At 39.0% G+C, this 25045-nt stretch overlaps 1 protein-coding gene across 1 annotated transcript in view; it reads left to right on the plus strand.

The window, feature by feature from the left end:
* PHEX (phosphate regulating endopeptidase homolog, X-linked) overlaps nt 1–25045 on the plus strand; it is a 99717-nt gene that overhangs the window by 32492 nt on the left and 42180 nt on the right. Inside the window, exons 8-12 of the mRNA XM_017831507.1 lie at nt 464–547; nt 858–1003; nt 7292–7385; nt 12534–12662; nt 17003–17104. Coding sequence (XP_017686996.1) covers nt 464–547; nt 858–1003; nt 7292–7385; nt 12534–12662; nt 17003–17104 — 555 coding nt within the window. The remainder of the gene's footprint in view (nt 1–463; nt 548–857; nt 1004–7291; nt 7386–12533; nt 12663–17002; nt 17105–25045) is intronic.

The following is a 25045-nucleotide window of genomic DNA, read 5'->3' on the forward strand; positions in this document are numbered from 1 at the left end:
GGTGGAGTAAGGCTACAGCAAGAACATGTTCAAATCCAAGACATGAGCTGTACTTCCAGTATGCCTGTCTCAGGTTCAGCCTTTTAAACCATATAGGTTGGAGCTGGCTTCTACCTGATATGATGGGATGAATAAGTATTAATGGTTTAGGTGTACTTTTATATCTTATGAATTAACATGTTTTTCCTTGGTATAATCAGAGCTGAAATTGGTCTAATATGTTCAAAGAAGACATGTACCTCACTAAATTCCCCAGTAATGAGTTAAACTTAAAATGAACTAAGTTCTGTTTCTTCCAGTTAAATGTCATTCCCAGAAAGGGAAGTTAATGCCCTAAATTCTTGGGAAACAAGTGGTGAGATATTTCTGCACTGGGATTATGATGGACAGTAATGACGTAAGAGCAGGTCCCTGCAAGATAATCCTTGTTTTGATGGTTTTGTGGTTTTTTTCTCTTTCCCAGATCATGATTCCATATGAAAATCGAACAAGTGAGGTGATGTACAATAAAATGAACATATCAGAGCTTAGTGCCATGATTCCACAGGTTGGTTGGGGATAATTGCAAAATTATTCTTTTAATATCTGACCTATGTAATTAAAATTGCCTTTAGTGTGCAGAGAAGCATGTTAAAGGAATATCGTTAGGAATGTGTGTGCTCATTTACAATATATGTTCTTTTAAATACAGTTACGATTTTACTGAGGATTAAAAACACATGTAATGACGAAGTGCAATAGTTTCTAAATTTTTAATAAGTAAAGCTTTGAAACCATTAGTTTTAAAGGTGCAACTTAGTTAATAAATCATCTCTCTTCATAATCTGATTTAACCAGTCTTCTCTTTGTCATTGCAGTTTGACTGGCTGGGATACATCAAGAAGGTGATTGACACCAAACTCTATCCTGAGCTTAAAGATATAGGTCCTTCAGAAAATGTGATTGTCCGTGTTCCCCAGTACTTCAAAGATTTATTCAGGATACTAGAAAATGAAAGGAAAAAGTAAGGATCCTATGATGATTTCACCCACACTTATAAGGTTACATGAAATGCTGGGCTTTTCCTGTATTTTTCAGGAGTTTCAGATATTCTTGGAATCAAGTCTCTACTAAAATGGTCTGTTTCGTTTTGTCTGAATGAGGATATAGATATTACCTTGTGTGTAGCAGGAGAATTTGTAGTTCCAACACCTTTTGTCTTCTATGGAAAACTCAGGTTGCAGTAAAGCTGCATTTTCCAGATGCATTCAGCATCTCCTACTTTTATAGGGTCTTGTATCTTGTGAAATGATTTACATCTGTAGAACATAGTTGTAGAATGCAGGTATCTCAGATTAAACATATTAGATGTACTTTGCACGGGGAAGCAAGACAGCTTTGAGCAGTGATGAAAAAGCAACACCCCATTTGAAACATCATTACTGATGACATCTAAGGGATTTCTGTGATAATTTGTTCTCTGCTGAGGCGTGTTGCTGAACTTTAAAAAAAATATTGTTAAATATTGTCTCCAAATATCAATCTTTGCTGATTGTACAATATCACGACTAAAAGTATGCTTCAGAAAAAAAAAAACACCAAAAAACCTAATTCAGAAGAGTTATTCTTATATTATTGCTCTGTGTCTCTAGTGATGGAATGCTTACATCAATTCATGGTACCTGTAAAAATAGCACACACATCAAACAATAAGAAAAATATAAATTACTGATCTGCCTACAGATTATCAAATATCCTTTCTTTATAAAATTCAGACAAATACCGTTAGTGTGCCACCAATCTTAATCTTCTGAAGAAAATCTTTTAAATTATTTGGGCTGTCCATGCTTTCTATCTCAAAGTTAGTTACACCAGTGGGGATAAAGCAGTGATTTAGAGGATGCACATCTAGCAAGACAGCAGAGAATTAGTTATTCCCAGTATACAGATAGAGTTACATGCAAATATATTCTGTAACTATGGAGTAAATACTTGGAGACTTTTTTCCAGTAATTTATTATTCAGGGAAAATCTGAGTATTCAAGAGAAGTTAAGCCATCCTGTGTGTCATGACAGAAGGAGGCTGTAGTAATGGCTAGAAATAATGGCAACATCTGCCTTCAGCAAAGCTGGAGACCAGCTTTCTGGCCCCACAGGTTGGGAGAAGAGGATTGGGCAAAAGTAATCTCTCATTCCAGTATATTCTCACTGCATATGTTGTAGCTGATAATGGCTTAGGCATTTTCTGACCAGTCTTACCTTAAGCAATTTGCATCCTAAAGTGTTACAAATGGCAAATAGTGCTTAAACTCAACCCAAGCAGGCTTCAAATTCTTGTGTGTAAAATGCATCCCAACAGCCCTTGCATGATAACAAAGATCATATTTATCTATTAGGTGATAATGTTCATTACTTCAAATGTCAAAATGTGCTCCAGAAGTAACCTTGTTATCTGGCCTGAGAAAATTAGGAAGTTATCTTAATGTGAACTCCTAACAATGAGGTCAGGGTGAACTCTGAAAGCTTAACAAGGATATTTTCTTTTAGGTAATCTCATTTGTCATTCTCCATATGATATTTTAAAGGTTAAGTAAATGTAAACACCTATGAATTTTATTTGTTACTGCAAATATCTATACCAATCAAATTCCTAGTAAATCCTTAGATTTGCTTCAGTGTTTAGAATGTTAATTAAATTCTCATCATTTCAGGAGATGCAGTGTCATTATGAAACACAGGTACTATCACAAAGTTCATATTCTTTTCAGTTACAAATCTATCCCTAAACTATACTTTTATTCCAATGCCTTGTGTGTCCTATTTCCAGATGAGCATCCTGCTAGCATGGGTACAATTCAAAATGTCACAAAAGATGGTTCATGCCCCAGTGATCTGGTAAAGTACTCCATGAAGTTTGTTTCAAGTGGAGGGAAGAATGGAGTGAAAATTGTCTGATTACAGAGGCAATTATCTGTGTTGGAGGTGGCAAGTCATATGGACTCAGAATCATTGTATTAAAAATTTCTCCCTCAGAGAACTTGCTGAGCAATCTTGAATCATGAAATCATTCATATGGCAGTATTATTAGAAGGTAGTACATTGACACGGTGTAGAGTGAATTTAGCAGAATTTTACTTGACTACATATAACCAAATTACTGTGCGGAGCTTGAAATTGGTGCAGCAGTGTGGTTCAGGGATCTGTCTGAAGTTCCCAAGCCAGGGCACCGCTGCAACTCCAGTCAAGGAGCACGGCTCTCCATAACAAGCTGCCCAAGAAGCTGAGCAACTAGCCTGCAGGAGTTTCCATCAGCTCTGGGATAGCTATCCTAAGTCATGTCATGTGTTCAGTGCTGAAGTAAGTCACACTTTCTTCATAAGAAGTCTTCAGAGATTCCTTCAATTTTTTGGGGTACTGACTAATTTTTAGTGGGGTTTATCTCTGTTACAGGAGGAAGAGGTGTATGTATGTAGCTGTGATATAAATGAGCAACAGCAGAGCTCCGGTACAGCTGTGCCGTGTGAGGGGGGAGATAGAGCTGTGCTGGCACCAGTTAGGAGCCCCTTATATCCCTCCCCTGTTATCTGTGTGCTGGTGCTTTATGTGAGCCATAAATAGGACACTGTAAATTGCATCCTTTTTGGAGATGTTTGCAGCTGCTGAAAGAAACAGCTTTATCATTCTTACAGATATCGGAATGGATAACTAGTTTCATAGGATCATAGAGTGGTTTGGGTTGGAAGGGACCTTACAGATCATCTGGTATCAACCCTCTTGCTGAGGATAGGGACATCTCGCACTAGACCAGGTTGCTCAAAACCCCACTGTTATGACCCACCCTTAAGGGGAAGGCCAGCCTGACCTTGAACACGTCCAGGAATGGGGTACCCACAACTTCTCTGGACAACTTGTTCAGTGACTCATCTCCCTCACAGTCAAGAATTTCCTCCTATTATCAGATAAATCTATCCTTTTTCATTTTTAAGCCTTGTCCCATCACTACATGCCCTTGTGAAAAGTCCCTTTCCAGTTTGCTTGCAGCCCCTTTTTCCTTTGTCTTACCTTACCCTATCTTTGCATCCTGATATTGTCAATTGACAAGTACTTCAATTCCTGTAGCATATGAGGAATTTTCTTTAGAGGGGGATGGAGGCACTAGATCTCCTTTCTGGTCCAGCCTCTGAATAAAATTAGAGAGAGAAGTTAAAATAATTTAACTTGAACTAGTGCCTCTAGCAATAAGGCAGAAGTTTTTCAGTACTTATAATTTGATTAGTGACTCAATTCTAAATACAATTTTCAAACAGATCTAAAATTTGTGAAAGGAGTCTTTTTCTTAAAATGTCAATTAATTTGTCCATCTATCTCATATTAAATCTGTCCTCTTTAATTGCTACCATGGCTGTTGATTAAAATATTGCAAACTCACAGAATTTTACACGAGTAACCTACTTTATTCCCAGACAGGACAGAGAGTACTTTAGTAAATATTCATAAGCCCTGTTACAAATTTAACTGTCCCAACAAACAAGTTCCCTACCACTTCCTTTGGGAGTGTATGTCACAATAATGGTCATATTGGTTAAGAGTGAGCCTACACTTTCTGTAACAGCCATTTGGAAGTTAAAATAGAGGGCTATGTACTGTACTCTTCTGAAAGGTTATAACAACAAATGCTCTGGTCTCATTGAAAAAGCAGAGAGGATTTTTATGTTTTATTTTTGTGTTGGATTTTGCTCCATGTGTAGAGGTTAACTTATCTGAGCCTCAGTGAACTTATTTGTGAAACTGGGATGGAAATCACCCTAAGATAAGCACAGAAAGCATTTTGTAAACAAAAAGTGTCGGTTTTTAAACCAACTGGAGATGAACATGATTTGAAGTTTTATAGTCAGCCTAAAAGGTAAAATAATCATCCCCAAAATTGATAAACAAATTCAGATAAATTACTCTTTTATATAGTTCTAAAAAACAAACTAAAGAACACTACCCCTCAGACATGTAACAACAATAAACCCCCTCAACCTTTCCCCCTGTTGCCCACCCACACAGCAAATAAACATAACTCTGCACTTTGAAGTGAAACCTTCCTGTTTTATGCATTGTATGCATCAGTGGATCCTAGTGTGATTACATTCAGGAATTATTAGTCTCATCAGACAGCTTGGCTTTAGGATGTGTCAGCCTTTTCCTTCTCAAGTTAAAACAAACCTCAATTAATTGTGAGATATTTACTGCAACTGTCAGCTGCTTTCATTACTTATGTCTGGCACAAACATTTCTGAATTCTTGTTGATATTTTTGTCTTTCAATAAGTCACCTTTTTGAGACCCATCCTTTACAAATTTCAGTCTTTTATTCACTGCCAATCTGGGAGAGGTTCCCCAACTCAAATGTAAGGACAAACATCACTATATGAGAACAAGAAGCACACAGAAGAGAGCACTGATTTTTTGGTTGCAATTAAGTACCAAATTGTAATACATAATTGGTTTATGATAGTGATCTGTTTAGATGATTTTTTTTACCTAAGACTTTTGATCAAAATTAAATCTTTAAACCTTTTAATCTATAGGACTTACATATATCCTGTTTCAGATACACACAGTAGTTGATGCAGGAGAATGGATGCTCTTCAGCCCTGTTGAAATATCTGAGGCAGATAGATGTGAGGTTTATAGAGTTTTAGTAATTTACAAAAACAATGAGATCTGAGTGTTTTTAGGGTGCTTCACTTGCCATTGAGTGAGAAAATTCCACATTGTCACAAATTTGTTAAGGGGAAATTCTGTACTTTCTGGTATTTCACAGTTTGAAATGAATTTTTAATGACCCAAAGCATTATCTCAAAATGGTTTGATCATCTAAGCAGAGCTAACTATTTTGCCTTTTGCAACATATACTGTCTTATAAATGTACATTATTCATGCTAAAAAGCTTTTTCAGATCTGTTTTATGATTATTGTGGGCATTTAGGTTCACTATATGATATATCTGTATACTAAAAGAGGGAATATGCCCATAGTGAGAAATGCAATAATGCATCTTGAGCTGAAGGCTTTGTGTGGGAGGACTGGAGCTTGGTTAGAGGGAGAACTGAAGTTATGTCTCAGGAAAATACAACATGCCCACGAAGTGTGTTTATTATGTCATGTTATGATTCAGAGGAGGGAAACGTATGGGATGTGTCTGTCAATGAAGATAATGGAGTGACAATGTAGCAACAGCTACATTGCCCCACACCTGTGGCAATGAGAGAGTGCAGAAATGGGATTTTTAGAGATGGGGGTGTTGTTCAGACAGTCCATAACAGCATCTTTGGTTGCAAAGAAGCAATTTTCCTACCTATGGAAAAGTCTATGGCCTGCCCAAAATGTTATGTATATCCCAGTGTAGAGTAAATGATGTTTGGATATCCATAGCTTTAAAGCAATGACTATCCTTGAAAAAACATGTTATGTAAAAGAGAAGATGAGAATAATATGTGTAGGCCATTACTGGATTTGTTTCGAGACTGTTTAGAGTTGAATTGCATATTTCAGAATGCACCTTTACCTCATACAGCCACTGCTGAACAGGGGAAGAGATAAGTCTAGACTAGATAAATCCTCCAGTCAGCTGCTTGAAGTTTTAGAGAAGGGGCATGGATGTCAGGTCTCCTGGGAATTTTAAACAAGCTCTTCCTGGCTCTCTCAGCCTCAATTCTTAGATTTTTGTTACTGAGACTTCTCCCTTTTGGTATTTCAATTATCCATCTGACAAAATAAGAATGGTAATACTTTAATAACTCTGAGAGGAGTGGAAATCTTAAAGCATATTGATAACTTCTAATGAAAGATACAAATATGAGATAATGATAGTGTATATGGGATGGACTGTTATCTACTCTGTTACCATTTATGTGCCCTACTAATGAGGAGAGATAACATTCACTTTGATCTACAAAAGAAAAATCAGTTGTCTCTGGATAGAACTGTTATGCAACTATTATTATAACACAGTTCTTGTCACTTCTAAGGAAAATGAAAGCTGCCTTTTGGAAAAGACATTACCTGAAAATGACATAAAAGTGATAGACTTGTTATAAATAACCCTTAGAACATGGTTATCATGGTGCAATTACATAATAACTGGTTGCAATCATACAGATTCTCCTGTGTAATTGGGCTTTATCGGTTTGGTCATCAATCACTAACTTCCAAGGTGAAATTTCCACCAATGAGGTGAAATGTTTGTCGAGATATTTCTCTGAGTGCTATGTGGTACATCATATGTGTTTAGATGCCTGATAAAAATATTTCTGATTTAACAGGACTCTTGCCAACTACCTGGTGTGGAGGATGGTTTATTCAAGGTTGTTTAATCTCAGCAGACGTTTCCAGTATCGATGGCTAGAATTTTCTCGGGTAAGTTAATGCTTTCATAGCATTTAAAATGCTATTAGTGGTGACACTGTTGGTTACCCTTATACTTGCTTATATTTTTTGTAAAACACAAAATATTTTCTATGCTGGATGAATTTCTTGAATTTAATTTTTCTTGTTGAAGACTAACTCTGAAACAATTGACATACATATTTTTGTATATGACACTAAAAGAAATGTCTTTTAGAGTAAGTTAAACAATTTTTGGGACCTACTCTTTAAAAATCTTAGTCTTCTTTTGCAGAAACTTGAAAGCTGGAACATTTTTGACTTAGGTCATGGGGGCTGTGACCTATGCTATTCCTGCAGGCCAAAACCATTTGGCCAAAACCTAAACTTTTTGAAAAACTTACTGTTTGTCCATGTGTGAATATAGCTGTGGTAAAACAGAAATCTTAAGATTTCAGTTTTTTTAAGCTTGCTCAAACCTCTCTCATGCTCTAATACCAACTTTACATGAGCTCTAGCACATCCGTATATGAGCCATTTCCACAAAGAAGGTGATCAGGTGTCTTCCAGCTTGGGGATGAGGAAGAACCAGAAGACTGCCACAAGCTATGAGAGCAGAACTAATTATTTATTAAGTAATATGGGCATTTATGTAAAACACGTGTATTTGCCTGAGTGAACCCTGAATAGAAAGCCACTTTGGTAATCCTGTGGGCAGCGTGAGGGCTCTTTAAGTAAACTAAAAATGAAACTGAAACTGATTGGTGCTTTGTCTCGTTTCCAAGCCACTTTAGATGCTGAACTCTGTTTGCTATTATGAAAATTAGCTGTTTGGTGACATCATGGTAATAGGAGGCTGGTGTGATGCTGGCAGTGATGTGGTACGGGAGGTGTGGGTGTTCTGTCCTCCCTGGTGAGGCATGAAAGTGACTACTTGAAGCACCTGTAATGTCTTTCCTTGGATAGTACTGGAATTGTTCTGAGCTGATCACATACCTAAAAATAAACTCCAAGAGATTTTTGATAGAAATTGCATAGGAAAGGCAATCCCTTATACTTCTGAAATCATATTCAAATCAGTCTTGTTAAAGGTGCTGTTTCCTTCATGTAAAATGAAACTGGCTGTCAGAACCACAATGACATGTTTGTAAATGTGTCCTCTCCTGGGACATTCCTTGCTAGTCAGGTAAGAAAGATAGATTGATGCTGGCCATCAGCCAGTCTGCAGCATAATACTGAGTTACATTGAATTATATAATGGCCAGAAAAATTCCTGAAAGGAAATGTTAAGCTTTGAACACTGTGCATTTTAATATGGTGACTAGCTACTGTCACTTCTATGGGTATTTTCTCCAGAAGTTTAGAGAGAAATTTAATTCAAGTTGATTCAATGGTTATTAATAATCTCATCAAGGCTGTCACAGAATCATAGAACGGGTAAGGTTGGAAAGGACCACAGCTGGTCATCTGGTTCAATCTCCCTGCTTAAGCAGGGCCATCCTATAACACATGGTAGAGGATTGCATCCAGACATTTCTTGAATATCTCTAGTGAGGAAGACTCCACAATCTCTCTGGGCAACCTTCCGGTGCATGGTCACCCACACGGTAAAGAAGTTCTTCCTCATATTCAGGTGGAACTTCCAGTGTATCAGTTTCTGCCTGTTACCTCTCATCCTATTTCTTAACACCTCCGAGAAGAGCCTGACTGCATCCTCTTAACACCCTCCCTTCAGATACTTACAGATATTGATGAGGTCCCCTCAGTCATTTCTTCTTGAGGCTGAGCAGGTCCAGCTGCCTCAGCCTTTCTTCATAAGAGAGATGTTCCATTCCCTTATTCATATTTGTCTCCCTCCACTGGACCTGCTCCAGGAGCTCCTCTTGTACTGAGGAGCCCAGAACTGGACAAAGCACTCCAGGTGTGACCTCACCAGGGCTGAGCAGAGGGGCAGGATCACCTCCCTCAGCCTGCTGGCAATGCTCTTCCTAATGCAGCCCAGGATACCTTTGGCCTTCTTGTGCACAAGGGCACTGCTGGCTCATGGACAGGTTGTTGTCCCCCAGGACGCCCAGGTTCTTCTCCACAGAGAATTCTGCTTTCCAGCAGGTCAGCTCCCAGCCTGTAGTGGTACCTGGGGTTATTCTTCCCCAGGTGCAGAACTCTTCATTTACCCTTGAATTTCAACTGTTCTTTGCCCATTTCTCCAGCCTGTCAAGGCTCTTCTGAAGGGCTGCACAGCCCTCTGGGGTATTGGCCACTCCTCCCAGCTTTGTGTCATCAGTGAATTTGATGAGGAGGCATCTGCCCCTTCATCCAAGTCATTGATGAATAAATTAAACAATTCTGGCCACATAAATGGTTGTGAAAGCTTACAGCACCCTAAGGGCAGTGAGTCAGCAGCTCATTCCCATTATCTCCCCCTGGGACCTGGAGATGGAGATTTTAAGTGCAGTAAACAGCAGTAGCTAATAGTTAATAGCTAAATTTAAGTAGAGTAAACAGCTCAGTGGAACAGACTTCACAGGTCAGCAGAAATAACATGAGAAGTGGAGTCCAAGGCAAAGGCCTTGTTGAATAGATTTGTCCAGTCAGAGTATGGAAAACTAAAGGCACTTTAGGATCATAAGAAGGACCCACCAACCTCTTGCCAGTTAAATGAATGAAAGATTGAATGGCTATTGAAAAGACATGACCATGAGATGAATCAGTGACCCTTAAAGGAAAGGATATATTTTATACATGCATTGTTTCATTAATTCAGTCAGCCTCACCTATCATAAGCATAGTATTTTTTTTTTCACCAGGTTTTAGTTTTCTATTAGTGGCTTTTACAACTTATATGTGGAAATTGTGGCATCAAGACCTTAAAATCTTTGCAAAGAGAGGGAAAAGACACGATGAAACTTCAAAAAAGCTTTGGATTGAGAAACAGGACAAACCTGCTGACTCCAGAGAAAGTGCTTTGAGAACCACGTCAGCAACTATCAGCAGCTCCTCTGCAGTGGTGCTTTGAGACCTAGTAAATGTGCAGAGGCACCTGGGGAAGAGATTGGTTAATTGTGTTGTGAAGCATTGAATTGACTGGGAGGGCTTGAAACCTGCTATTTATAGTCACTGTTACTACCTGGAGTACTGTGTTTTAGAGTGGTACATTAATATTAGGAGGACCATTTGAGAGAGTTCTTGTTGGCTGTTGTAACATAAATATCAATAAACCAGCTGTGAGATATAATCTATTCCTCTCAGCTCTATTTTTATTGGTCTCACAGCCTGTGCTGCCTTTATGTCTTCTTTACAGTCAAGCCTCCCTCAAAATGATGATAATTATTATGTTGTAATAATAGTATGTCACAGTCTAAAAGCCAGCTCTGTCTCCTGGCTCTTTCAGTGACTGCTTTTGGAAGGAATTTCAAGCTCTGATGACTAATGCCATAACTCCCCTTCTTCCCCCTGCATCAGGAAAAAGCTCCATTGTGGGTTTACTGTGACCCCAGAGGGAAATTTTCTTCTCTCTTTTTTTCTTATCTTTTTTTCAAGTGTTGTGCTATTTATGAGGGTTGAAGAATTTGGAAAAGAAGTTGATTTTCAAATTTGGCTCTGTTTAGAAAATAATATCATCTTATATATTGGTTTGGCTAATATGTTTTTTTATAGAAGCAGTGTACTCTCTGTCATTGAAAATCTATTACTGCACATACACTATTAATAAAAATCATTTGAAAATGGAATGCACTAGTGTATTTAAGTGAGTCATTGATTAAGTTTAATTACAGACAATATGATAGGGAAAATCAATCTCTGAACAACCAAAATATCTCACCTTCGGTGGCTGAGGGTTAAGCTGCTTTGGAATTTTCCAATGAGATCTTTTCCTGTTGAAAAAAAAAAACCAAATCCAAACCCTTCAGTTTTGCTGGATATCTAATCTTGTGCTCAAAGGAGGAGAATAATGGTGGAAAAAAGAGGCTCAGAAACTGCAAAATCAGTGCTTAAGAGGCTTGTATAATCTGTGAGAGGCCAAAATCCATATCCTGTGTGATCTGGTCTGATGTTGACTGTACTCTCCTTTTACACAGCTGTCAGGTGTTTACTACTAGACTGGAATTTTGCTTGTTCTCTGTGGAAAAGCATAGGTTCCTTAAGTGGAAAGGGAACACTTTGAACCTTGAAAACAACAAAAGTTTCTTAAATCAATGCTGCTTATTGCTTACATGACCCATCTTGTATTTTGTTGTGTGTAGGGTTTTTTACAGGATCTATCTTCACAAACAAACGTAATGTAACTGAGTAAGCATCCACAGTAACAACATTCTTCCTGTGAGAAACAGAAACCAAGACAGCAAATGTTCTTGAGTTTTGTTTTATTTTATTCATTGGTGTGCTGACCGGTCTTGACTATGCCTCTTTTGAAGCTCATGTGTGGTGGTGTAGGGACATCATCAGACCTGAAAGTGTGTGTTTAATGACCATTCCTTTAGTAAAATATGCAGGCTGTTCTACCAACATTTTTCTACCACAATATGGAATGATACTTAATTTTTTTTGTGGTGAGGGGGACAGACATATATTCAGTGTTCTTGATGACTCAAACCTTGTTTTTTCCTGAAAATAATCTGTTTGGGAAAGGAACTGAAAACAACTATTTTACATGAATTGTGGTGAAAGCATTTGGACAGGTAAATGACAAAAAGGTGTGCACGTGTACCTACTGATGCTAGACATCATTAGTTCAAGGCAGTGAGGGCTCTGAAAGAGGTGTTTCATAAGGACTAACCTAATTTTCATGAGGAAAATATCCTTAGGCTTCTCACCTAGACAGTGAAGAGAGAACCTTTTCCAGGAGATAGAGCAGGGATTTTCTATAGGAAAGTGTCTCTCTACTTGACACAGAAAGAATACCAAGATTAGTCTAAATTTAACACTTGGGAATGTCTTCCTATAACTAACCCCCTAAGCCTAGCCTCTCTAAGTCATTACCATTGTACTGTTCCTAGGTTTAAAATCTTAGAGCTATTTTGAGGTGTTCAAAAGATTTGCCATAGCACTTGATGAAAGTAGAAATAACTGTAATGTATCATTATTTTTTTCCTTTTGGTAGCTATTTGACAAATATGCTTTAGACTATACTGTAAGTTTAAGACTTCTTAAACTGTATGATGTTATGGCCCCTGCCAACAGGTGATCCATGGAACCACAACTTTGCTGCCTCAGTGGGATAAATGTGTGGACCTTGTTGAAAATGCACTCCCCTACGTTGTGGGTAAGATGTTTGTGAATGCCCATTTTCAAGAAGACAAGAAAGAGATGGTGAGTCCTCTGCAATGTCTGTCTAGAAACTTTCCATTAGTGACTTCCTCCTCACAAGTTGCCTCTGATGTTAGATCAAAGTTTAAAAAGAGATAAGATTCCTAAAAATGCTTTGATTGAATTAAAAATAAAAAGAAGAAGGAGAAGGAGAAAATGAGAAAGTGGAACAAATTTGATGAAATGTTAACTTTTTGCCCATGTGGGTACTGCCCATTCTTTCCATCTGCATCCCTTCAGACAAATATGTACATCAAAACCAGGCTGAACACTGTTAAATGGTGTAAATAATGACAGCCAGGCTGTTCAGGAATGAAGTGAGGGGTACTGATGAAAAATGGTTTAGTGTGTATGTATGGCCAGTCTTCGTGAGCGAAGATTTGGGAAAGGTCATTAACCCTTCGAGCCTGCGCAGTGGATTTTTTAGGTGAGACCCAGCGTGCGCTGAACTGAGCCCACCCTTTAATCCTAAGGTTTATCTGCCGGGGCCGAGCAAGCTTGGACAGTGGCAGTGAGGTCCCCAGGACGTAGGTTTGTTTAGAGTGACCTTCTCTTAGATGGATGGCCTTACAGGGCTGACGAGCTCCATCTGCCCAGGGGTCTTTTTCCCTGACCGGGATAGCTAGAGTAACTCATTATGGTAAAGCTTTTACTGACTAATTAAAAAACTGGTCAAGATTGCTCTGCTTCAGGGCTACTCTTTGAAAGCTGTGACTGTGCTACACCTGTAATCTAAGCAAGAAACATGTAAATGATGTCTGGCCCAAAAGGGAAGCTTAAAGCCACACGGTGAGAGTGAATCAAATCTGTTTTGCTGAACGGTGAAAGGAAGTCTTCTTCCACACTTTTGAGTCCAGAGGATTGTTAGTCTTCATTCAAAACTTCAAAGATAGCTCCTTTATCCCTTCTTTTAATAATACATTCAAATTAATTACCCTTCACAATATGTTGCCGTGGAATTTAGGTGCTGAAAAAAATCTCCAGAGCAGTTAATTAGGGGTGAGATAAGAAAGGGTTTATTTTGCCAAGGCTAAGATGTTACAAGACGCGCGCAGGCCGTGCCTGAGATGTTACATTTTATAATACCATCCATCCAATCCCAGGTGTGTCCACCCTGTGGCCTTTACTCTGGTCCGCCCCGAGTCCACCCCCTGAGAATTGAGTCGGGGGGCATTCGGGACCCTCTGTTCCTCCCATCTTCATCTCCCTCAGAGCACAAAGGGTACATAATTACCTAATTCTTGACTGTATTCTGTGGTTTAGGCCCTGATATGCTGTTCTGCCAACAATCTAGGCCTTGCCTTGACAAAAGACTAAACATTTCTGCTGTATTCAGGGGTAGGATTGATATAGGGAGCATAGAATGGGGTAAGAGGGTTAAGGAATGTGTAAACAAGGGTGCTAGAGAGAAAGGGAAAGGGACAAAGGACAAAGGAGGGAGGGTTGCTGCTTTTAAAATCTACTTATAAAACTTATAAGGCTTACCAATATTAGAAAAATAAAAAACCATTAGGGGCTTAAGGCATCAATAGTTTCTGACTAATTTTCAGTTCATGTTCTTCTTATGAGGTTTTCCAGTATCTGCTTTTACTGCCATTGATTTTCAACAATAATCAGTTTTAATTTAACTAATTTAGTCATTGAACTTAGCTCTCCATGCAGGAGAGGCACAACCATTTAAGAAAATAGCATCATGTGCTGGGAGCAACAGCTCTGTGATAGCCCCACACTGCCCTGGCTAGGTAGCCTAAGTTTATCTGTTTGACTTTATCTACTTTGACTGCTTTGTCAGGGAAGGATTCCATTTTAGACAGCACACGCTTATTTGGCTCGTCCAAATCTTTGTCATCTGTTTTCCTCTCAGGTTCTGCATTTCTTTTGCTACTTGCCTTCATCTGGAGTTTCCTCTCTGAGATCCAGCTTTTCAATCCTCTGCTTCTTGATAGCTTGTAATGTGCTATTTGGCCATTTAATGGCAAAAATATGTCAGGGATATACAGTATGATATCTGCACAGGATAAGTGGGAAGAGTAGGAGTGTAAGAAATGTACACTTTATGGAGGGGGTGGAAACTTTTTCATCTTTGTATATGTGAGGGAAAATTCTGAGAAGCAGAAGAGAATGGTTTTCTGTTGAAATGTGACCTAATTACAATGCTTCTTAGCATGTACATTCCTTTTAGACAAAAGCTTTGAGAAATTATCGAGTCTAAGTTCACAGTAGCATCCACAGAGAGCAGTGCATATAAAATTCATAGTGTTGGTCACATCATTCAGCCTTAAAGTGAACTGCCCATGGAGATAAAATTAGATACAGGTGAAATTCATTGCATTCCATTTAGAAGTGTGCTTTTCAAGTTAATAGTTTGTGGTGTTATCATTTTCATTTCACTGGTTTTCAGCTCTATTTCTCTTTCTTAAGGAAGCATGTGAATAAAGCACTCTTATTTGTATAGGGTTTTTTTTTTTTTTTTTTTTTTTTTTTTTTTTTTTCCTGGCTCATGGCATATATCTGTCTATGATAAGCAAATCCTGAGTTATGGATAATATGGATCCTTTTCCCCCCATGTTTTGTGATTAATGTTTCATACCTTAGATACTTCTCTCCTTTTATCAAGAAAGACATTATTTGTGTCTAAATATAGCACTGTTTCTAACTCAGAGTGCCTGCAGTGTTTCTTACAGATACGCCTGAGCAGTTTCAGTAATAACTTTGATAGCAGGAATAGGTTTCTCCCCCTGCCCCCTACAGCTACAGCTGCTGCATAAAGCCTAAGTATACACCAGTGCCCAGCTGCAGAGCTTGAGTTTGAACTTGTAACCTCCAAATACAGGGAGTTCACCTCATTAGTGCACTAAGTTAATTGAGTCAGTGCTCTGTCATCAATATCTTCAAGTTGCCCTATTCCCTGGGATGCAGTTTACTGTGAATGTTGATTCTTTAGTCATATTTAATGCTAGACCTGCTCCAGTTATACCATATTGCCACTAAAAATAAGAAAATGTTTTTTGAAAAGGGTAGGAAAAAATGAATAATCAAAGGAATTTTGCTGTGTTTTGTCTGACTGCACCACAGACAAAGGACAGTTCCAGATTAAAATATACATCTGACACATAAATGACAATTTAGCTAAAGGTAATGTTACTTTCCAGGGTTTAGTCCCTGCTTTTAATGATATTTCTGAACTACTAGATTTATAGAATAAAATTATATAAATCTCTGCTACTTTCATTATTTTTAAATGTAACAGAACTGGTAACACAAAGCTCCAATAAGTCTTCATCTAATGGTTATCTGTCATGTCTTATGCTATTGCAGCTCTGGTTTGATTTGTGCTAAAGGACTCAGGCAACAGCTTGATCCCCCTAACTGCCTCACTCTCATGGTATTCTCAGTGGCTGTCTGTCATGAGGGTCATCTGTTGATATAAATAGAGGCAGCTGGTTGTGTACACCTTTCTGGACTTCGAGACAGATGCATAGGCATTAGGGCTCTTTATACTCATAAAATTCATCTCTTAGCCATTAGAATTATTGTTTTCTGTCATTTCAGTGTTTTCTTAGTGTGTGTTCTCACTAAACAGTTCTATTATTATTTCTTTTACTTGCTTGTGATATGTTTGTGGCTTTGTAGAGGTGTCTGAAGAAGCAGCCAAGCTAAAATAGTTGCAGGTTTTCCTAGCTTTGCACAGATGTAAGCTGTCACTGGTGGTTCAAGACCACAGAAGCAGTTAAGTGTTGGGAGCCAGGGCCTCTATCCCTGCAGTAAGTTAATGGTAGGAATGCTTCACAAATGCAGCTAAATACAGGCTAAATATTTGGATACTTCTTTGCATTTGGATCATGGCACTGTCAGTCCAAATTCAGTTCTTTGGCAGTATTTATAAGGCATATCTTAGTCTGACATAAACCAAACAAGGCTACAGATGTTCTCTCTGCAGAAAAGGCTTTATTTGTGCAAATGCCTTGCAGTTGGCTCCTTCTGCATGGGCCAGTGATCTAGAACCTAAGGGTCAGAAATCTCCCCCAATGACTACAAATCTCTCAGTATTTTTAATGATTTCAAGATGGATATTCTCACAAATGTGACATGAAAGGATCAGCAATGAACTAGTTGTGGGGTACTCCTTAAGGGAAAGAACATGGAAAAAACTTAGTTTCAGAAGTGTCTGAGAACTGGAGAAAACAGAGATTAGGCTTCAAGAAAGGACAGCAGATACCATCTGATTTGAAATCATTTGTGGTCTAACCAAATCTGTTGCTCCTATGTACACCAAATCTTTTCTTATAATGATTCTGACATGACATATTTTATTGGAGAGGGATTTATTAAATGTTTTGCAGATGGAGGAGTTGACGGAAGGAATTCGCTGGGCTTTTATTGACATGTTGGAAAAAGAAAATGACTGGATGGACTCTGAAACAAAAAGAAAAGCTCATGAGAAGGTAACAAATATAAATGTTGAATGAGTAAAATCCAGTTACGGTAAAGATCTGACTTGAGCGACAACAGAATGTCATGGACTGTACTTGCAGTTCCAGTTAATTACTCATCATTTTGTCTGTGAAGGCACATGTGCCACATTTGTTTTGCTAGAAGCTGAGCTGTCTGAGCTCCTACTTCTCTGAGGAAGTTTTTTTTCCTACCTTGTTCTTCTTACCTTGCCTCCATATTTCCCCATCTGGCTCTGGCTGATGCAGACTATGAGCTTGTTTCAGATTTACCTGTACGGTGGCTTTTCTTGACAAGGTCTTCATCTTGAGTGGGATATCAGGGACACCCCAGTCTACAAACAGAAAATAGTGTCTAAAACATCTGGGACAGCTGAGGGTGTTTGCTGTGGAGATAGAGGATCCAGCCTAGAAGGGGATATGAGAATAGTCCAGGTTTCATACTTTCTCCAGTGCCTACCTTGAAAGCCATCTTTTAAGAGTGTAATGGCCATCACAGCTAAAAATCCATTTCCCAATAGAATAATGCCAGTTATGAAGTGCTATGATCAAGGATGGCATTACTGGTCCCCATTGCTTTCAGATAGGGGGACAATAGAATGCAGGAGGTAAAGGTGAAGGCAGGAGGATGTATTCAAAGCTTCCTTTTCACTCTCTTCCCACATTTACAGCACATGATGTGTAGAAAAAAGGTTGTCCAAATGCAGAGCTCTGTCCCTAGAGCAGCAACTGGAAGAAGAATATAAAAAGCCAAGTGGAGGGCATTGTGTAAGTCTGTGTCCTTGTTTGTTGAGGCAATGAGATATCAGTGAATTAGTAAGAGCCCTCTTTGAAAAAATTGACATGCAAGGGCAGCTGAACTGTTCCTGCTTGCTGTGCTTGAATGAAAATAGCAGTGTTTTGATTAAAAAGCAAACATGGCCTTCAAAGCTTTTTAGAAATTCTAATGAAAAGGTTGTTGAGACATTTTATCATTGGAAAGATTTAGATCTCATATACAGCCATTTACATTTTATACAGCAGCGCTCTTCATATATGTGCAAATGAAATAGAGCTGCATAAATGCACCAATAAACTCTATACCAAGAGAATAATAGTAAAATGCCATTTATTTCCTGCTATCCTGATGGTAAATGGACTGCAGTTATTACTTCTTACGGGCTGTTATGCTTGTTTTTTTTACTAGAAATACCCTTAGAAATATAATGATCTGTAATTTAGATATTTGTTAAAATTGGTGCAAAATAAGAGCAGGAAGATTTTCTAATAATTTCCTTGATAAGGATATTTCTATATAACAATCTGCTTAATGATTTTGTTCAACATTTGCTACCTGCCTTTCATTAGGGAAACAACACAAACATTGCCACAAACTAATGAACTCCCTAAAAAAGCTCTCCCTTTCCCATTTTAAGGAGGGTTTTCATCAGAAGGTAGGTTAGGTTTTGGGTCAGTAGAGATGCCTGTTTCCCTCTGCTGACACACATTTTGGAAGCTTATGGTACTTTACTCCCAATTTAGGCATCTCCCTGAAGTTTCTGAAGTTAGTGGGGTGAGTCTGGGCTGAATAATGTAGGACAAACTAAATTCAAGAAGTGCAGCAAAACTAATACTACAAGCCATACTACTAGAAAATGAATAGCAAATGCTTTAAATCCATTCTCACTGACTTGAACAACCATTTTATAGTTTACTGACCTAGGAACCAGGTCAAGCTTGTAATATACAAGTATTATGTAAGGTCTTAGATGTTGTAGCAACAATTATGTGGTAGCATGTACAACTATAAGTTTAATTTCAGATTCACAGAAACAGCTACTTGTCTGGAAGAAAAGAGTCTAGAGATACATTTTGGTAGATTTCCAGATGCAGAGTGTGTGCATATTTATTAAATATTATTTATTGCTAATGATAGATACTGGAATGCTTGGATGAGCATGTTTCTAATTCAAGAAATAGATTACTACATGTATGGTCACATAATTCACTGGGGAACTCTAAAGTTTATAGTACAACAGACACTTCAAAATCTGTTACACTGTTCTAATTAAATCTCATGAGCCCAGCACTTTATGCTTACTTTTTTATTATTTAAGCTTTAATAAAGCAGCACAGACAATATGAATTCTGTGGCAGAGATTGGTTGGCTAAAAAACGCCCCAGTATTACTTTATTATACAGATCTGTAAAAGTGATGTTTCTTTATTGATAAATGTCATCCACATGCTGGATTCTGCACCGAGTATTGAGTAACAGCAGGCACCAAGTGTAAGTTGGGAGGGGAGAGGCTGGAGAGCAGATCTGCAGAAAGGAATCTTGTGGTGCTGGTCAGCAACAGGCTCGATGTGAGTCAGCAGTGTGTGCCCTGGCAGCCAAGAGGTCAAACCCCATCCTGGGGTGCATCAAACACAGCACGAGCAGAGGGGATCATCCCATTGTGTTCAGCATTGATGCAACCTCACCTGGGGTACTATGTGGTTAAGAAGAATCTAAAGATCCTTGAATGCATCCAGGGGAGGGCAACAAGACTGGTGCAAGAGCTGGAAGGAATGTCCTGTGAGGAACGGCTAGGGATTTGGGGTGTTCCGGTTTGGAGAGAAGGAGGCTGAGACACCACCTCACTGCTCTTCTTTACAGCTTCCTGAGGTGGGGAAGTGGAGAGGGAGGTGCTGATGTCATCTTCTTGGGATCCAGTGACAAGATGTGTGGGAACAATTCAGAGTTGCATTATCAGGAGAAGTGTAGACTGGACATTAGGAAGCATTTCTTTACCTAGAGAGTGGTTGAAAACTGGAACAGGCTTCTTGGAGAGGTGGTCAATGTCCCAAGCCTGTGAGTGTGTGTGAGGCATCTGGACAATGCCCTTAACAATGTGCTTTAACTTTTGGTCAGCCTTGAAGTGGTCAGGCTGTTGGACTAGATGTTCCTTGTAGGTCTCTTCCAACTGAAATGTTCTATATCCTATTATATTCTATTAAGTAAAGAAAGGAAGTTATTAGTTAGGTAAACAATGTCTTGGTCTTTTATGATTTCATCAGTAACTGTTACATTATCCCTTATAACAATGCCAATTAGAGGTCCTGCCCTAAATGCTATGGCAGAACCGTATGTTGTGTGGAAATGACCATGATTCATATATTTTGCTTTTCCTCTGTATTTTTAATCTCATTGCATTCTTGAAAAGTTCGAGTGCTCTGAAAAGAAAAGAACTGCAGAAACCTGGTAGTGATTTTGTTTACTGGGCCTGCTGCATGTGGTCTATTTAATTTGTCTTTAGCTGTTTCTTTAACTAAAGGCATATTTGGATCATTAACAATTTTTTTACTCATTTCCTGAAAGAAGAGTAAAGTCAGTGCAGGATTTAGGTGTCTGTATAGTGATCATAGAGAGCCTTGTGGTGATTGTATCTTTAGAAGGCAACACTATAATGTAAATGACACGTCAGTTTTGAAAGAGAATTAATTGCAAATCCTCTCTGTGATTCAGATACTCACTGTTTTGTTTTCTCCTTCCTGTTTTCTGACTGATGCCCACCTTTCTTTTGCGCTTGGCTGAGGCCAGATTTGTATACCTGTCTGTCAGCCTGATGCCTTGCAATCAAAGGAACCATCAACCTCCAAAGGACTTACAAAAGACCCTCTGGTAGAATCGATTCTTGAATTTGGCTTTAGGCAGCTTGTCAGCTCCGTCTAATCGCCAACATATTTCTCTGTGACTTTCTTTGTGTCTGTCCTATTGTTTTAAGTTACTCAGAGAGGACACTTCTAATTTGATGAGTCAAACCATGTTAAAAGAATCAAATCTGCTACTCCAATAGACGTAGGGAACAATTGTCTTGCAGCCTTGATTTCTGAGAATCATCCCTTTAGCCCTTGTATACTTTGGAGTTAAGGTTTTACACTCCCTTTGTAACAAAACAATATAATGAGATAACATCTAATAATTTACCTCTATCCTTCTTCCGTTCCTTCCTTTCTGTGATTGAAACATGAATTTAATCCAGAGCATCTGAAGGCAAATCTTACAAAAAAGGTTTTTGTCAGGGTTAGGTGACTCTGCCTTTACATGCAGTTCTCACCTAGCTCTCTGGATGGAGCTCACGCTGCTTCCAAAGGAGCTCGAGTCGGAGAGAAGCGTTTGGCTCTTCACTGTGATGTTTTCTGTCCTGTCCTTCCTCCTCTGCTCTATTCAAGCCTTGCTTTATTGTACTGTATTTGACTATCATCTCTAATTTGCTTGAAGTGTGCCTGTTAACCTCCCCAATTTTCAATGGAGTTCTCTGATAAACAAACAAACAAACAAACAAACAAACAAACAAACAAAAACCTGAAAGCTTCCTCTTCTCACCCTTTTAATGTCTCACTTTTGTAAGGGTCATTAAATTTTACCTTCATTTGAGGAACAGAGAAATTATTCAACTGAGTGCAGCTCCAAGGGTGGGTCTGGCAACAGTCTTCGAGTATGTGGTCTGTGAGTTACCAAAGCTGAGCAGAGAGATCCCTGGTCAGCTGCCCAGGCACCTGGTGAGCTCTGTGCCACCTTGCAGCCTCTGAGAAGGATAGCAGATGAGAGGTGTGGGGAGAGAGAAGGGATAGCCATTTGTTTCCCTTACAATGAAGGTGCAGATTGCAGCCAGCTACAGCAGCCAAACAGTATTGACAGCTGTGTTTTGGCATGGTGGGCCACAGGGAAAAGGGAGAATCCACAACTGAAACTCCATTGACATAACTTGTGTGATGATGGCTCACATCTTTAAAATGATGATTTATTGCTGCGTCTCTTCAAAGGATAATTCAGTGGAAGATCATCCCTCAGATGTTAAATTATTCCCACTCCTGGGCAGGAACCATTATTTTATTAATCTCTATTTTTCCTTCCTGAAATGCCCTTTGTGCTTGAGTTTAACTGGAGGCTTGAAAAAGACTTGTACACAAAAGCCTGTTTTCTGAGAGGTTGTGGTTCTCTTGTAAAATATTCTGTTAGGATATGGCAAGAGAATAACTTCCTATTAGGAAGTTGGTTTTTTTTTTGCTTCGCAGTACTATTTTTAAAACATGGATGATAAGCCAAAAAAGCTTTTTTTTCCTGTAGTAAGATTTTTCTGTAATATTATTAACCTCCCTAGGTCATGGAGCACAAATCCCAAGGTCACTGTGCAATCATATTTTCCCTACTGAACTTGCGTGCTGCTTTGCTTTATTTCTCTCTAAGGAAGTTGTATATGCAACATTTGTTTTCTTCACATCTCTCTGAGTCAAGAGGAGCACAGGAAAATACATGGACAGTACTCAGCTATAGGTGGCTCTCTCGGGCAGTGTTTGGTGCCTTTGTTTAGCCTACAGGGTTTGTTCTGCTGCTTCAGAGAGCTATAGCAAACCTCCCTAAATAACACAGTGTAATTTAGGCCAATAGCCCTTAGGAAATCAAGAGCCATCTGTACAAGCCCCGATTTAACAAAGTATAGGTAGTTTAAAGGAGGTAGGTGTCCGTGGGTTCTCCCACTGAAGCCATTCGTTTCTCAGCTGGAACTTACTGGCCGTATCCAGCCCTGCAGTTTATTATCTGAGTCCCTGCCATCTTTCCCAGTTCTCTATGGTCTCTCGTTCTTCACATTTGGGTGATTTCACTGCCATACTGCTCAGACCAGAGGTCCAATGTCTGCTTCGGACAGTGGTCAAGCATTAGCAGATGTTTAGAGATAAATGTAAGGACAGGGCAAGCATAAAGGGACATGTTCCTGCTATCCCTTTCTGGCCTCTGACAATCTGCAGCTCAGTTGTTTCCTGAGCCAGAAGCGGTCTCTTTGTATTTATTCATATTTTCCTGCTGTGAGTTTGTCTAATGACTTTTTGAACCCGCAACAATTTTTATCATCTGCAACTTCCCAAGGCAATGAGTTCCACTGCCTCACTGTACTCTGTGTGAGAAAGCATCTCTTTTGCTGGTCTGGAAAATGTCACCTTTTCCCCCTGTGTTCTTGTAGTGGGGAAACCAGAGAATCTTCATTGACTGTTCTATGCTTGTTCTCACTTTTGCTTCTATATAACCTTGGCACAAGAAATACATGCTGGGAGAATGGAGCCTCCTGCTTTTCTTCACAAAGCCTGTCCAGGGCATGCACTAGATACAGTTCTGAAAAATAACATTTCATTAAGACCTGAGGCATGCCCAGACAAAAAGGCCAGGCACCACAGCTTCAGGAGCTGAAATTAATCTTGCTCAATGCCATGCTAATTTTTCAAAAAGATGACAAATCATCCAATCTTGAGAGTGGTCACTGGGTGCTCTGCAAAAATTAAAAATGCCTTTTGTTTCTTGTGGGGTTTGTGGACTCATCCTATGAAAAATAATGTGAAAATATAACAGAAGACCAGCCCCGAGACTCAGTGCCTCCCTTATTTCAAGTAGGCTTTTTCAGGAATGAAGGCCAGCACTTCTTAGAGAACTTCACAAAGTGTAAGACTGCTTCAGAGCACTTACAGAAGCTGCTAGACACACTTCAGAAGAACTAAGAAAAGAGGGAGAAATTTCCAAAGGCTCTAACTGCATTTAGGCACTTCATTCCTGTTCAAAAGCCAATAGGGCTGACTGCTGACTTCCAAATTTACTGATTTTACTAGAAAGTTGATTCACATATTCTTGAAACAACCTTGTCATTTCTAAACTGGAAAGTGTACTTTAGTTGAGTGCCAATGGAATCTTGGCCACACTTCTCCTTTGTGGAAGTGAGCGTTCTGAAATTACAGAATCACAGAATCAACTAGGTTAGAAAAGACCTCTGAGGTAATCTCTGTCTGTATTCAAAAATTTAAGGTTCTGCTTGTAGTTGCATTGCAAGGAGCAATGAGCAAGTCTCCTCATAAGGTTGAAATATATCGGAGTTCAGAAAAGTCAGAGTCACTACTTACCTAGTTTGGAATTTGGTCAGGATTCTTAGGCTACCACTCCTGTACCATCACTGAGATAGCTGTTTGGAAAATGCCAATTTTTAGAGTGATATTTTTTTACCTGAAAGATACAGAGAAGGTAGGGTACTTTCCTTCTAGAGTAGAAGTGTTCAGTATTTTTCTCTGAATAAATATAGGTCTTCGCTTTCCATCAGATTAACATTGCCTTTTTTTTTAAGTCAAATATTTATTTCTCATCACAAACTTTAATTTTTGAAGAATAATCTCTCACATCCTGAATTTAATTTAACCTTCTCAGGAGGACTGGGCTTTCCTGTTCAGTAACAACAGGAGATGTTCTTCTCCATTGGCCAGAGTTGAAACTAATAGCCATGGCATGTTTGCTTATCTCTTATCTCTGGGGTTAGATTGCTGCTGTCAGCTTCTCCCTTGTTATCTGGCTGCTGCTACTGCTCACTCAGTTGTGCAGGGATGTCAGTTCCATTAATAACCTGAGCACCGTGCAAACAGATAGTGGAAAACAGGTGAAGGGAGAGGAAATTGTATTTAACCCTGATCTCACAGCTGTCATTTTTCAGACTCTGCCACGACTCCATAGGGCCAGAATGGGTGTGTGACATCAAAACACTTGTGACAAATCTCATGCTTGAAATAGAAGAAGGGAGACAGATGGACAGACACACCTGCAGATGCTCAGGGACCAGAGTGAATCTTTAGCTTTTGTGGCAGAAATGCAACATGAAAGCATTGGTATGCTGAAAGACAGATTCATTCTTCCAGAGGGCAAGAGATCCTCCACCACCCCTAGAAGTCTCGGACAGTTTCAGTTTTAACTTTCATTATCTTCTTTTGTTTTGATAAGTAAACCTGTCTCCTGTAGAGGTACAATTACAAAGACAATGTAGTTCCCCAGCTCAGCAGTAACAGATATTGAGATATGAGAGACCCATTCTCTGTATGGAGAAGTCTACAAGGGCACGTTCAGGTTTTTAATTAGCATTCTTTGTTGATTTCCAATAAACGTGCA

The sequence above is a fragment of the Lepidothrix coronata genome, unplaced genomic scaffold (genome assembly GCF_001604755.1).
Source record: "Lepidothrix coronata isolate B3197 unplaced genomic scaffold, Lepidothrix_coronata-1.0 Scaffold191, whole genome shotgun sequence".
NCBI lineage: Eukaryota > Metazoa > Chordata > Aves > Passeriformes > Pipridae > Lepidothrix > Lepidothrix coronata.